At 35.9% G+C, this 13311-nt stretch overlaps 1 protein-coding gene and 1 long non-coding RNA gene across 2 annotated transcripts; one reads left to right on the top strand and one right to left on the bottom strand.

The window, feature by feature from the left end:
• The first annotated feature begins 155 nt into the window (after window positions 1–155).
• LOC116164168 (U4/U6 small nuclear ribonucleoprotein Prp4-like) lies at window positions 156–1566 on the top strand. The gene is made up of 4 exons (XM_031478309.1): window positions 156–535; window positions 581–763; window positions 814–1029; window positions 1083–1566. The coding sequence occupies exons 1-4, from the start codon at window positions 171–173 to the stop codon at window positions 1516–1518; spliced, it is 1200 nt and encodes a 399-aa protein (XP_031334169.1). The 5' UTR covers window positions 156–170; the 3' UTR covers window positions 1519–1566.
• A 988-nt stretch (window positions 1567–2554) lies between these two features.
• On the bottom strand, window positions 2555–5415 carry LOC116164169. The gene is made up of 2 exons (XR_004143821.1): window positions 5122–5415; window positions 2555–5056 (listed from the first exon to the last, which is right to left on the bottom strand). It is a non-coding gene; the product is annotated as an uncharacterized LOC116164169 (long non-coding RNA).
• Between the last annotated feature and the right edge of the window lie 7896 nt (window positions 5416–13311).

Below are 13311 nucleotides of genomic sequence, written 5' to 3'. Positions count from 1 at the left end.
CAAAAGTTAAAACCTTTGTTTCCTTGACTATTATTATACTTTTTTGTTAAAATTTTCATATTTACCAGGTGAGATATAATTGCGCATGAACAGTTTCGGGTGGTCAGTTTCGCTAGATACAGCCTTTTGAGTGATTTTGTAGTGATTAATAAATTCACTTTTTGTGGTAGATGATATATAAATATTCTTTTGGATTGTTTAGTCTTGGAGAAGATATAATAACAAGGCGAGATGTAGATGACGAAAAAAAACAACTAGAAATTAGCCAGGAAACAACTTGGTACCACGAAGGTCCGGAATCACTGCGAATATCTCGGTTATGGATAGCCGAATATTCTTTACCGAGAGCGAAAGCACGGTTGGAAGAAGCACGGTTGATGCGAGATCTACCCAATGCAGCTAGAACTGCTAAAAGACAGGAGATACAAAAGAAAATACAAAATTTAGCCATACATAGCAGCCAAATAGGAGATACGCGACCAATTTCTTCTTGCATGTTCAGTCCCAACTCTCAACTATTGGCAACAGGATCTTGGTAACCTACTCAGTGTGTATTACCAACATAGAACTGTCTTTTTAGGACTGGATTATGTAAAGTGTGGAGTATACCAAATTGCGAATTAAAACAAACTTTAAAGGGCCACAATTCTAACGTGGGTGCAATTATATTTCATCCAAAGGCAACAATAAGTCAAGAAGAAAACGTTTGCAACATGGTGTCCTGCGCTTTTGATGGTTCTGTAAAACTATGGGATTTCAAAAGGCATACTTAGTCGTTTACTCATTTAATTAGGCACTAATTTTTATTTGCAGTGAAGAACCAATAGCAGATATTGAAGGTCACATGCCGTATCGTGTTTCTAAGATGGGTTTTCACCCATCGGGACGATTTCTAGGCACGTGTTGTTATGACTGCTCATGGCGGCTATGGGATTTACACCAATGCACAGAAGTGTTGCATCAAGAAGGCCATGGGAAACCAGTACACTGTATTAGTTTCCAAATAGATGGTTCGGTTTGTGCTACAGGGTAATGCAATTACCTAATACATTTTTGAGCTTATATTAATATCTCGGTTGCAGAAGTTTGGATGCATTTGGAAGAGTTTGGGACTTACGAACAGGGCGATGCATTATGTTCATGGAGGGTCACTTGAAAGGAATTATGGGGATAGATTTTGCACTTAATGGCTACCAATTGGCAACATCTAGTGAAGATAATACATGCAAGATATGGGACTTGAGAAAACGTTCAGCTGTTTATACCATTCCTGCGCATACTAATTTAGTATCGGACATTAAATATCAAAAGGAGGGAGATTTTTTGGTCACCGCGTCATTCGACACTACTGTAAAGTTGTGGACAAATCGTACGTGGCAACCCTTAAAGACTTTGTCTGGGCATGATGGGAAAGTTATGTGCGCAGATATGTCTCCAGATAATCAATTTATTGTCAGTGCTTCTTATGATAGGACATTTAAGTTATGGACTGCAGAAGATAAATGTGACAATTTGTAATGGGTACATGTTTGTAACATTACGAATAAATGTGGTTCTTAAGAATTATAATTTTATCATACAGCTTGAAACATTGGAATGTTCTTTTCAAACGTTTAAAGGAAAAGTAAATAAATAGAGCTACTATATCTTCAAGAGTTTGTCAGTGCTAGAGTGCTATCTTCAACTTGAAGAAGTTGATGGACAATTTAGATTTATAATAATAATAATAATAGTCGTTTATTGAGTTGCCGTTTACAAGTTTATGATAGTAACTAAAAAATAATTTATGTGACAACCCAAAAGGGCGAAGTTCAGATTGGTACGGCATCCATACCATCTGCTCTCCCACTTAACCCTTTTAAAATAAATTGTTAAATCATTTATGGCAGCTAAGACATATTGGAGAAACACGTAAAAGAACAAAAAACGCCATTAATTTATTGATTCTGCAGTAAAGACTTGTAAAAGAGCCTCTTAAATGACGGTGTGTCACAAGATTTTAAAGCCGGACTGACGGAATTATAAATTTTGCAGATGTTATAACTGAATGAACGTTGCTATAGAGCAGTTTTATGAATCGGTACCGTTAGAATATTCTTTGATCTAATGTTGATACGATGGACATCCGTTCTAAGAGTTACCTACTTTATTAAATAGGTAAGATGGCTTTTGATAAGCAATTAGGCGATGATATACACAAGCAGAATGTAACAACCTTCGATCAGACATACTTAACCATTTTAATTCTTTTAACTTGTGACTAATGTGATCCCGTCTCCTTAATCCAAAAATTAAGCGAAGACAGGAATTTTGCATGCGCTGAATTCGTTTTATGTCTATTGAGTCCAGACACGGGCCATACACACTGTCGCAATAGTTGAAATGAGATAAAACAAGAGATTCGCAAAGCATGACTTTAATACCATGATTTAAACTGTCTATGATTAAATATCGTTTTCAGATTCATATATGCCTTCCGAAGAAGTTCCGATACATATCTTTTAAAACGAAACTTTGTATCTAATATTACACCAAGGTTTTTGACATGATCAGAGATCGGAAGCACTGTGCCCTTTATTTTTACCTTAATTAAGTTGATATTTTCATGATGCGCTTTACCTGCGCCAAACAACATTACAGAACATTTATTAGTGTTTATCTTTAGGCTATGGTTTTCGGAAAGTGTTACAAGTTGCTCTAAATCTGCATTAATTTCCGTATTCGCTATGTCAATATTAGTTAAAGGGAATGAATATATTAATTGTGTGTCATCAGCATACATATGGTATGTACAGTATTTTAAACATTTCACTATTTGACTAGAATAAATAACATACAGTAATGGACCTAAAAATACAGTAATCGGACCTAACATACAGTAATGGACCTAATTATACTCTCAGTTCGGTCGATTGGTATGCTCTACTCTAAATACACTACAATAACAGGGTAACCTAAGCAAGACTTTATCAAAATGATTTTTACTTAAATCTCCCTTAAGTTTTTTCCAAATTTGAATGTAAATATGCTTTATCAATAGAGAGTAAAATTCCACCAAAATCTGAACAAAACCTTTGAATATAAAATTTATATTCAAAGACAAAACTAAAGAAGTTAATTAACGTCAAAACGGGTTCCAAATAAATTCCCACCGTGTAATGCGCGAATGGTGTATATGAATATGGTGAATCACTGGTTTCCTATCGAGTAAAGAGCTGTTTACACACAACATTTTGTCGTACGATTTATCTGCGAGAAAACGTTTTGAAAAGAGATTGTTGCTTGAATTGTTTTGCTGTAGAACCGTGGTTGCGGTTCCTGATTCAGTATTTAGGAATGTGTGTTGTGGTCATTTCTTAAAATTTGTTTAAATTAAAAAAGAAATCAAAAACTCTTCAGAACTAATGTCTTCCATTGTATTTAGGATTAAACTACACGAAATGACTGCCAAATCTTACCGAGGGCGACTGAATAGTGTGCGTTACCGTGAACAATTGCCAGTCGGCAACGACCGTCGCCCTGATGGAACCGAATTGACAAGTGTACGACAACCTTAATCGTACTATAAAATGTGTGTAAACGGCGCTTAACTACATGGCTTTACAAACTGGGTTATGTTAACCTGATGTTAACTATTTCATTCTACGAGTAAAATTTCATTACATATATTCACCATGCGATTAGGTAAATTTACCTAAACAGCTATAAGTGTAGTAATTTAGAAATCATTTAATTTCAATCAATGTTGATAAAATTTATACTCTTTTGATGTAAATTGCTAATTAACGGCCGGAAGCTCTCGATTTGCGTACCTATAGGTAAATGAAACTAATTAAAACAATAGAAAAAATTATCGCTTATATACCTTAGTACATATGTAATTTTTAGTTTCACTTTCAATTTAGAAGATCATTACATAACGTTTGATAATTATATTCACATTTCATTAATATTGTAATTAGAGTATAACTAATACAAATTAAAACGTTCAATTTCAGAAAATACTGAAAGAAAAATACCATAAACCATACCAATTTATCAAGTATCCGGCAGATGTTTCCCATTTTAATTAGTTACTTCAAATTTCCATGTTCACTTTCTAAATGCTCATCGTGATGTGTGCGTATTTCCGTATATCGCATCACATTTTTGTTTGAAATAACAATTTTGGGATGTAGCAGATATTTCTAAATTTAAATGGTGCGTGCGCGCTACTTTTGTAATTTGAATTGGTGATAGTATATCTACCTAACTGTAATGATTCTTGGGCAGTTTCGCATCGATGAATTACTTGAGTAACCTGATGAGCCATATTTTGTTGTAGAATCACAATTTTTGTTCACATACGGATTAGAAAAGACTAAAGGGATGATTTTGTGATCCGAATCTAAACTGTGGTTTCTATTTTAATGACGACATAGTGCGCATGTTCTACTACTAGATAGCTAGATCAATTTTAAAAGTAAACTAGGTACCTATACGACGGAGGATCTTGGATTGGGAAAGTTTGATAAGCGAACAATGCAAAGATAAAATGATAAGTCTTTGTATACAAATACGTATTGGAATACCTAAACAAATAATTATTCTGAATCATAAATTGCTGGTAGCCCAAATCCCGAAATTCAGTTCGGTGCAGTACCAAATTACAACAAATATGTAGGTACCTATTAATTAATTATGATGTATTCATAAAAATTAAAATGTTTAATTAATGCGAATGGTTACAATATAATACTCGCTTCCGGGTGAAATTGAAAGTACCTAATACATGAATGAAGCGTTTCGGTGTACCTACTTTCCAAGAGATAGATCTTTAAATCCCCGTTGAAGATAACTTTCATTTTCTGAGTTTCATTAATTCTAACAGTTTTATTTGAGGGTTGTATTGACATCAAGGTGCATGTACACAAAGATCACGGAAATATTAATCACAAGGTTCATATAAAACTCACTTGAACGCACGCTTTTAGACCATAAATAGACTGTGTTTGTTCTTATTTTCTTGGCGTACTGCCGGCCTTTATTCCTTATATGTGTTGTAGTTTAAGGTGAACTTAAATTACACATTTTACATAAAGTTAACAGTGACCCTCACTATCGCTTAATCATCGGACTCACCTAGATTACTGTTTTCCTTTGCATCATTACACCTTCCGACAACCCTAGTCACAGCCCTTCCTGCTAAACTTGTACAGATTATCATCGAAATCATTCTTGGATCGGGCTCTTCGTCATTTTGATTTGTAATATCATTTCCAAATTGCGAGGGTGGTCGCATCTTGCGTTAATTAGAATATATACACTCAAACTAAACCCAACGAACAAAAACAATCGAATGCACCTTTGGTTTCAATTTTGAGCGCGCGAATATCAAATGATTATTTTAAAACATACAATCTTTTTATATCTGCGCTGATTGTTTACCTCCTACTATATACACACGGCGCGCAACTGCAACGCGCGCGGCGTGATCACTTTGAACAACAGCGGAAATTGAATTATTGTTAAGTGATTTACTTTGCAAAACGCATGCACGCGTGCACAAGTCATTAATCTTGTTATGCACAGAGACAGGAAAATTTATACATATTTTTTGAAAATCACTTCTTAAAAGTCTTAGACACATTTCTTCCGTTCGCAAGGTCAAACAAATGACACTCTTTGTTAGAGGTGTATCCCAGGTGAACGTAAGAGCAACGTCCAAACCATCTCAAAATAGGTACCGCAAAAGTTTCGAGAAAATATTGGCGCGGTTATTAGCCGTTTTTCTTTCTTAATATCTAAAAACAGCAGATTCGCTTTGTTCGTTTGGAACGGATAATAACAAATTTACGTATTCGGTTAGCGGTAAGGCCATGTGCAGACGTAAAGTGGTATTTTTAGACCGAGTTTGGATTTTAGCCAAAGTATTCTACGAAAAAGTTTCATTAGGGTCAACTAAACTCTTTCCACCTTTAGACTTAATGCGCATTTTGCAAATGGAATTTCCCTTGATTCGCAAAATACTTTTCTTTGTCCCGTGCTAAAAATGACCGCTTATGATTTTTTGCGAGCGTAATTTGTAAAAATATTTTTACACGTGGTATTAGCATAAACAAACGGTAAATTGTTATAGTAAGTGGACCCATTTAGTTTTCGGAACTGACGACGCATGACAAATTTGTAGTCTCCATTGCGGGTACAATGAGACTCTATGGAATCAGAAGTAAGTAATTTATTTAAAGCAAGGTATTGACCTTTTTTCTAATTTCTTTAAATATCTACCTATTAGGTAATACCCATACGTACGCAGTTCAGCAAATATACAAAAACACGTGTTCTTTTTCTCAAAATTTGTAAACAGTAAAAATTGGTCACAAATGTAGCGGGTACTCTGCAAGTTGGTAGCACTACTAGAAATTGTAAACAAGTTAAAAAGTAATCGTAAACGATTTACATAAAGCGCATTTCCACTTGCATTCATTTCCCATTTGTAAGATGCAACTTCTGTTAAAATCGTAGAAATCCGGCCACAAATATGAAAGATAGCATTGCACATGGGCAATCCATTGTCGACGTGCTACTTCAATTTCAGTTTATGAGAAGAATTTCATTTCAATGCTTTTCTAAATAAGAAAGTTGGAACTGCGCATGCGCAAACCTCAATTTTAAAACTAATGTTAGATTTTCCTTTCTTCCAAGCGCCTAAGTACCAAATTTCACTTAAATAGTTCCATAGATAAAAAAGTTGGCACGGCGCATGCGCAAAATAAAATTTTGAAACTGGCGCTAGATTTTCCTTTATTCCAAGTGCCTATGTATCACATTTCATTTAAATTCTTCCATAAATAAAAAGTTGGCACTGCGCATGCGCAAAACCAAATTTTGAAATTGGCGTTTGATTTTCCTTTATACCAAGTGCCTATGTATCAAATTTCGTTTAAATTCTTCCATAAATAAAAAAGTTGGCACTGCGCATAACCAAATTTTGAAATTGGCGTTTGATTTTCTTTTATCCCAAGTGCCTATGTATCAAATTTCGTTTAAATTCTTCCATAAATAAAAAAGTTGGCACTGCGGATGCGCAAAACCAAATTTTGAAATTGGCGTTTGATTTTCCTTTATTCGAAGTGCTTCTGTATCAAATTTCGTTTAAATTCTTCCATAAATAAAAAACTTGGCACTGCGCATGCGCAAAACCAAATTTTGAAATTGGCTTTTGATTTTCTTTTATCCCAAGTGCCTATGTATCAAATTTCGTTTAAATTCTTCCATAAATAAAAAAGTTGGCACTGCGCATGCGCAAAACCAAATTTTGAAATTGGCGTTTAATTTTCCTTTATTCCAAGTGCCTATGTATCAAATTTCATTCAAATACTTTTATAAGTAAAAAAGTTTGCAATTCGGTTTATAAATGGTCGAGATGCGAAAAAGGGCACTGTGAATTTTGAATCGATTCGATTCAACTTTTGGCATTGCGTATTATATGGTTAAAGCTATGCCCATATTGAATTTCATGCAATTCAGTTCATAACTAACGGAGATGTAAAAGCGATCGAACATTTCTAAACAAAGTTATCGTTCACACGGACAGATAGATGGACAGACAGACAAGGGAACAGACGGACAGACCAACAGGCAGACGACAGATAGCAATGCAAAATTATAAACGATCTCTAGGATCGTTAATAAACGGCAAAAGTGTAAAATTATGGAACATGTAAAAAACGGTTTTTTGTTTTTTTTACAATAACTTTTTTTGTAAGCGGTACAGAAAAAATTCCTTCCTTGGTACAAGACTCGACACCATAACGAACCAAATAGCGAAAAAAGTAGAACAATAGCTCTTAAGATAAAAAAACTAGTAGCGTCGCAAAGTTAGCGGACGGACGGACGGACGGACAAAGTGGCCACAATAGCGCATTTTTTTAAATTTTTGTGGAAATGCGCTAAAAATGTTTGAAAGTTGAAATAGCTACTTTCTTGTTTTGCTATGGATGTTACTGCCACCCAGTGGAAAGTCAGCTGTGGTATATGCTTCCACGCTGACAACATCCTCGTGTGGTAACTGTGGAAGTAAGGACGAAACCAATCTGTTCTTTTAGTCCAAAACGTAGTGAGATCAGACTCTGTTCAAAATTCAGGATTAAATATCTGTTTACATAAACTTTCATTTGCCCGCATGAGGGGTAGTGATACCAGCAAGTGCTTAGTGTGTTGAGAAGTCACCCTCGGTCTATACTGGCCAGGACCAAGCCAAACATGTGTTCAAAGCAAAATGAAACGAATCCATCCCGAAAGGGCGGCAAATTAAACTTTTACAATTTAATGTCGATAGTTCAGTTTTCTATGCAAAATGGTTACGAATTCACTCAATTTTTAGAAATTTTGTATATTCAGTTCTAAATTACAGCCGAGAACAATTTTTCTTCAGTTTTTTTAATGAGGTGATCATTTTTAAAATGAACATGTACAGAATCACAAGATCATAGGAGAAAAATGGCATTTCCAATTCAGCTGGACAAAAATGAGTCGGAAACGCTCCTGTTTGCGCATACAACAAGGTTGGCTAGTCCAGTCATTCTATGCCAAAAAACGGCACATAGAACTCGTGTAGTTGCAATTCTTTCTAGAATATGGGTGGTTCAAGGTCCTATGATAATTGTGTAATAATGTCCCGAGCAATTTCGATGCCGCCGAGGAGAGGGGAGGGGGTTGAAGCTACAGTTTTGCGATTTTTCGGCTATATCTCGAAAATTATGGGTCGTAGGGAAAACATTTCTTATCAAAATCGAAAGTTCATAACATTTTCTACAACTTCGTTTCTATACATCTTTTCCAAAACACGCATCTTTTTTCAGCTCTCGAAGGTGAGCAATTTAAAAAATCTCTGATTTTAACGTACAAGTGGATGGTTTTAGGGAATTACGTTACCTTCAAGAATCATTGACGGCGACCATCATTGACAAGGACAGGAATTTTTCTTTCATTTTTTCTCGGGAACGATATATTATAGCATTTGAAGTTGTGATTCGACAGATACATACCCTCAAGATCTTTTAATCTCCTTTTGATATGAGTATCATCTCCCACCAACGAATCCATCGCGTCCCTTCCCTCCATGTCCATCTACGAAATATTTGAACACTGGTCCCATTTCCCTTGACTTTTGTCATTGCGCTCGGACAAAAAAGATTTAACAGTTGCCGACCAAAATGTAGGTATATAAACAATTATACCTCCATGTGTCACATATGTTTCCACTTTTTTTAATGTTTATTTTAAAAGTACGGATGCCTAAGTTTAAGATTTTTCTTTATTTCTCTACAAGTGTTCTTTATTAAAATTTTAGAGGTTGTTTACAGTCTCGTTGGTTGAAATCACAAATCATTCAAAAATAGGAAGTTAATAATGTGTGCAGGTATTGACTAAACCTTTGTATTAAACAAAGCTAATAGCCATGGTCCGCGCTAATTTTTACGTTTCCTAGACCGTGAACGCTACTGGTTGCGCTCACGAGCTAGGAAATTTTCTTAGTGGCAAACACTCCGTTTCGATTTCCTAGCTAGACAGTGAGCGCAACGCACTTGCTTTATTATTACGCATGTTTTTGTTACAGCCCAAAAACTGCTCAAACCTCCAAAAAAGGATTTCTTTTATAATTCTTGTTAGAAAGAACATATAAATGTCCGGTTTTCTGTGTTAGTAAAAAGACAACTATGAATTTAAAAAAATTGCGTATACGCAACCCAACCTTTTACCTTTGCGCAATGCAATTTTCTTATTTGTTAAGGTATTTAAATGAAATTTTGTATGTAGGCACCTCGAATAAAAGGAAAACTAATACCGAATCAACAAATGTGTTTTACAAACTGTGATCTGGTGGGACAGAATCAACCCCTTAAGTGTGTTGTGTAAAAATGATGTATGTGTGAACATCTCTAGGATCGTTCGATATTCAGTTGTATCGGATTCTTAGGCTCGATGCACACTTGCGTGTTTTCAAGTCGCGTGCAAGCTGCGAGCAAGCCGCGTTGCGCTTAGTTTGTTTCTGTCATTACACATTGGAGCGGTTTAAATCGCCGACCGCCGCTAATATATAAAGACGCATTCCCTAAGTTCTTTCCAAGCAAAATGGATGACTATCAACGCGTTACGTTTGCTTTCTCAGTGTATGAATATTTATATGACAATAAAGAACAACATGGGTTCACCACATGGTTAGTGCTCCTTCGTTTCCCTATTTCAAGATCTTCTCAGAGACGAAACGAAATTCTTGTCTTTATTCTATCATGGAACGGTCCTGATCTTGTGTCCCATATTGTTGGTTGGTTCAGCAAAGAGTTTATGGTTACTCTTTGGCATCAGGTAATAACTCTGTATCAACGTTGACTTCCATCGTGTGTACCTACTCGTTGATTGCCTAGCACAGTCACAGACTGCGCGGCGTGTTGTGGAAGCCGCGTGTATGCGGCGGCGTAGTAGAAACTGGCGTCCTCCAAAAACAAGTCTAGTGCACGCTACTTGCAAGCAGCTTGCCCGCCGCGGTTCTGCTCGAGTGTGTACTGCGCAACTAGAGCCCATGCACTGCTAAACCGCCGGCGTTCGCACGCAACTTGAAAACCCGCAAATGTGCATCGAGCCTCACTGTTACTAATGATCTACTGTCAGGCGTTTTGAATATAATAACTCACGTACTATTGCGCTCACTGTATAGGGAACGTAAAAATGCATACCGTTGAGTGAATGCTAATATAGGTACTTAATGCATAGCGCAGCTCAGCTGTTCTGCATTTACCTATACTCGTATTAAAACGTTGGGAATAATACAGAACTCGTATATATATTTAATGTTGGCCGCAATAATGTGCCTAATTTGCGTTGTTTTTGATATTTATAGGAACCCTGAAATATTTAGTTTATAAAGTTATTTCTAGTCAAGGTTACAAGAAATTTGTAAATCTGTTGTTTTACAAGTAGATGTAGGTACCTAGATATGCGTATTCTACTTATACAGGGTAACATCTACAAGGATCCACCCTTACTATAACGTTTGAATATAAATTTTATATTCAAAATATTGATTGAATAATATTCAGATTTATTATTCAACGCTATAACTGAGAAACGAGATGATATAGTTGCGCAGTTATTTCCGCTAAACATATATGATCACTGAGGGGATTAAATGAACGATTTTCATTTGTTTTCCTATCCCTATGCCAATTCCTTCAGTGCTCAACTCAGACTTAAAATCTTAAAAAAGCATCACTGATCAAAGGACCGCATAGCCCATGTGATTAATGAAATCTTTTGAAAATTCATCTGTGTAAGTAAATTACTTTTTTTGTGTAAACGCACATTATATTTACTTATTATTTTTTTAAATATAATGATTAAAACTAAAGGTAATGTAATTGCGCCTTTGTAAGGGGAGCTCTTCTGCAGACGGTGAAGCTCTAGAAAAGGGTGCCGGATTCGCATTTACCGTTTGAAAAACAACAATTATCAATAAATCTAAGCAGAAAACATGAAAAAGAATCGGAAAAAAACAATTTTTTTTATTTATACAAAATGGTTATACAGTGATATTCATTCAGCAGGTTTTTATCATTTAAAAGTAGACATAGGAAATGCCTGTCTACTTTTACATGATAAAAAGTCTCCTGAAAGAAATCCCTATGTCTACTTCTAGGTACATGAATATCACTGCATACATAACTAGTAGGAGTTCCCTTAGTTTGCGCGCACGTCATCGGTGTATTATGACCTTACCTGACGTACCCAATGAATAAGGTATTCTTTATTCATTGGACGTACCTATACGTATGTAGGCAATCATACACAGTGCTGCATTGTGGGTAGGATGCCCATCGCATGAACAGTAGTTATTTACAACAGGTTGTTTATGACGCAATCTTTTACTAACAAGGTGACATTATTATTTGGACGTAAAGGAAAAAAAACATTTTGATCAACGCCCGCAGTACTTGGCAGCAGAAGTCAGGAAGCGCCTGCAATCTTGACTACTATAGAGGAAATACAATTCCTCTATTTCCATACTCGCTTTCATGTCAAAACCACGGCCGTTTCGCGCCATTTTCGAATCTGGGCAGCAGTCGGTGTTACAACTGGCGGTTCTTTTATACACAAATAGGAAAGGACATCGAATACAAACTCATTTTTTTGTGCGTAAGAAAAAACGAAAACATATAAAATATGTTATGCACACAACCATGCGATGCCAGCAGGGCCGGCCCATGCATATGCGGCGCCGTATCGGGGGGGCTCGAGCAGTACATGTAGGAGCCAGATTTTCCTTATTGAAGTTAGGAGTTTCATCGTCTTCAACTTTTAACCAGAACTTTCATGCACTATCGTCTCCATTACTGGACCATGGTTTGTGCATCCAATTAAAATTCTGCGGATGTTCCTTCATACCTCCACAGATCCGGTCAAAGCTGCTGCGATGGGTGTTGCAGATCATGGAGTGAGATATTTTTGCAAATTCGTTTTTTTGGTTGGTTTTTAGTGCACTTTCACTTAAAAAAAATGCACATTTACGCTCTCGATATGTCTGCCTAAGACACAAAAGCTCCGAAACTACACCACTTACAGACATATTGCTGTCATTCGATCATAAATTACAAATTATTTTATGTTTGTATTCCCGTTAAGGCATGAAAGTTCCAGGAGGGCTATTAAAATCGAAAAAACAAATTCGAAAGTACACTCTTCGCCTCTTGCTCACAAGCGGCATAATGAATTTTGTTCGTCTTTCATTGCCACCCGTTTCTGATTTTCCCAACTGAATGGTGAACTGCTTATATTATCTATAACACAAATATTCATTTAATATAATCTTTGCACAGTTGACATAAAAGTCTATTTATATTCAACCATTCAACTTGCGTTTTAAAACTGACTGTGTTGGGTCAGGTCGTAGATACAGTTGCACCAACATCGCTAACAGGTTTCTGACATTGTCTTTTTTTTAGTCTTTCTAGAGGTTTGCCCGATTTAGAAATTTCTGAAATAGAAGTCACTGTTCGCAGGCTAATATTTATTCGTTTAAATCCTTATAAATATGACCTTTACTGGAATTTGATGCCTGAGACTCTTTCATTTCCATACATATCTACACTCAAATCATTCACCTTGGACAGGCTATGAAGAACGATAATCAATCAATTCACTCTAGCTCTACTTAGCTCAAACAGCTTATCAACCTCCGTAGCACACATCTTGCAGTGACTTGAACCATGACATAGTAAATGGTCCTAATAGTTTTGTAACGTTTATATGGTTGTTGTGTTCATAAAAGTATTG

The sequence above is a fragment of the Photinus pyralis genome, unplaced genomic scaffold, assembly GCF_008802855.1.
Source record: "Photinus pyralis isolate 1611_PpyrPB1 unplaced genomic scaffold, Ppyr1.3 Ppyr1.4_LG2, whole genome shotgun sequence".
In the NCBI taxonomy this organism is placed as follows: Eukaryota; Metazoa; Arthropoda; class Insecta; order Coleoptera; family Lampyridae; genus Photinus; species Photinus pyralis.
The sequence above is the reverse complement of the archived record's forward strand: the minus strand, read 5'-3'. Positions and strand labels throughout refer to the sequence as shown.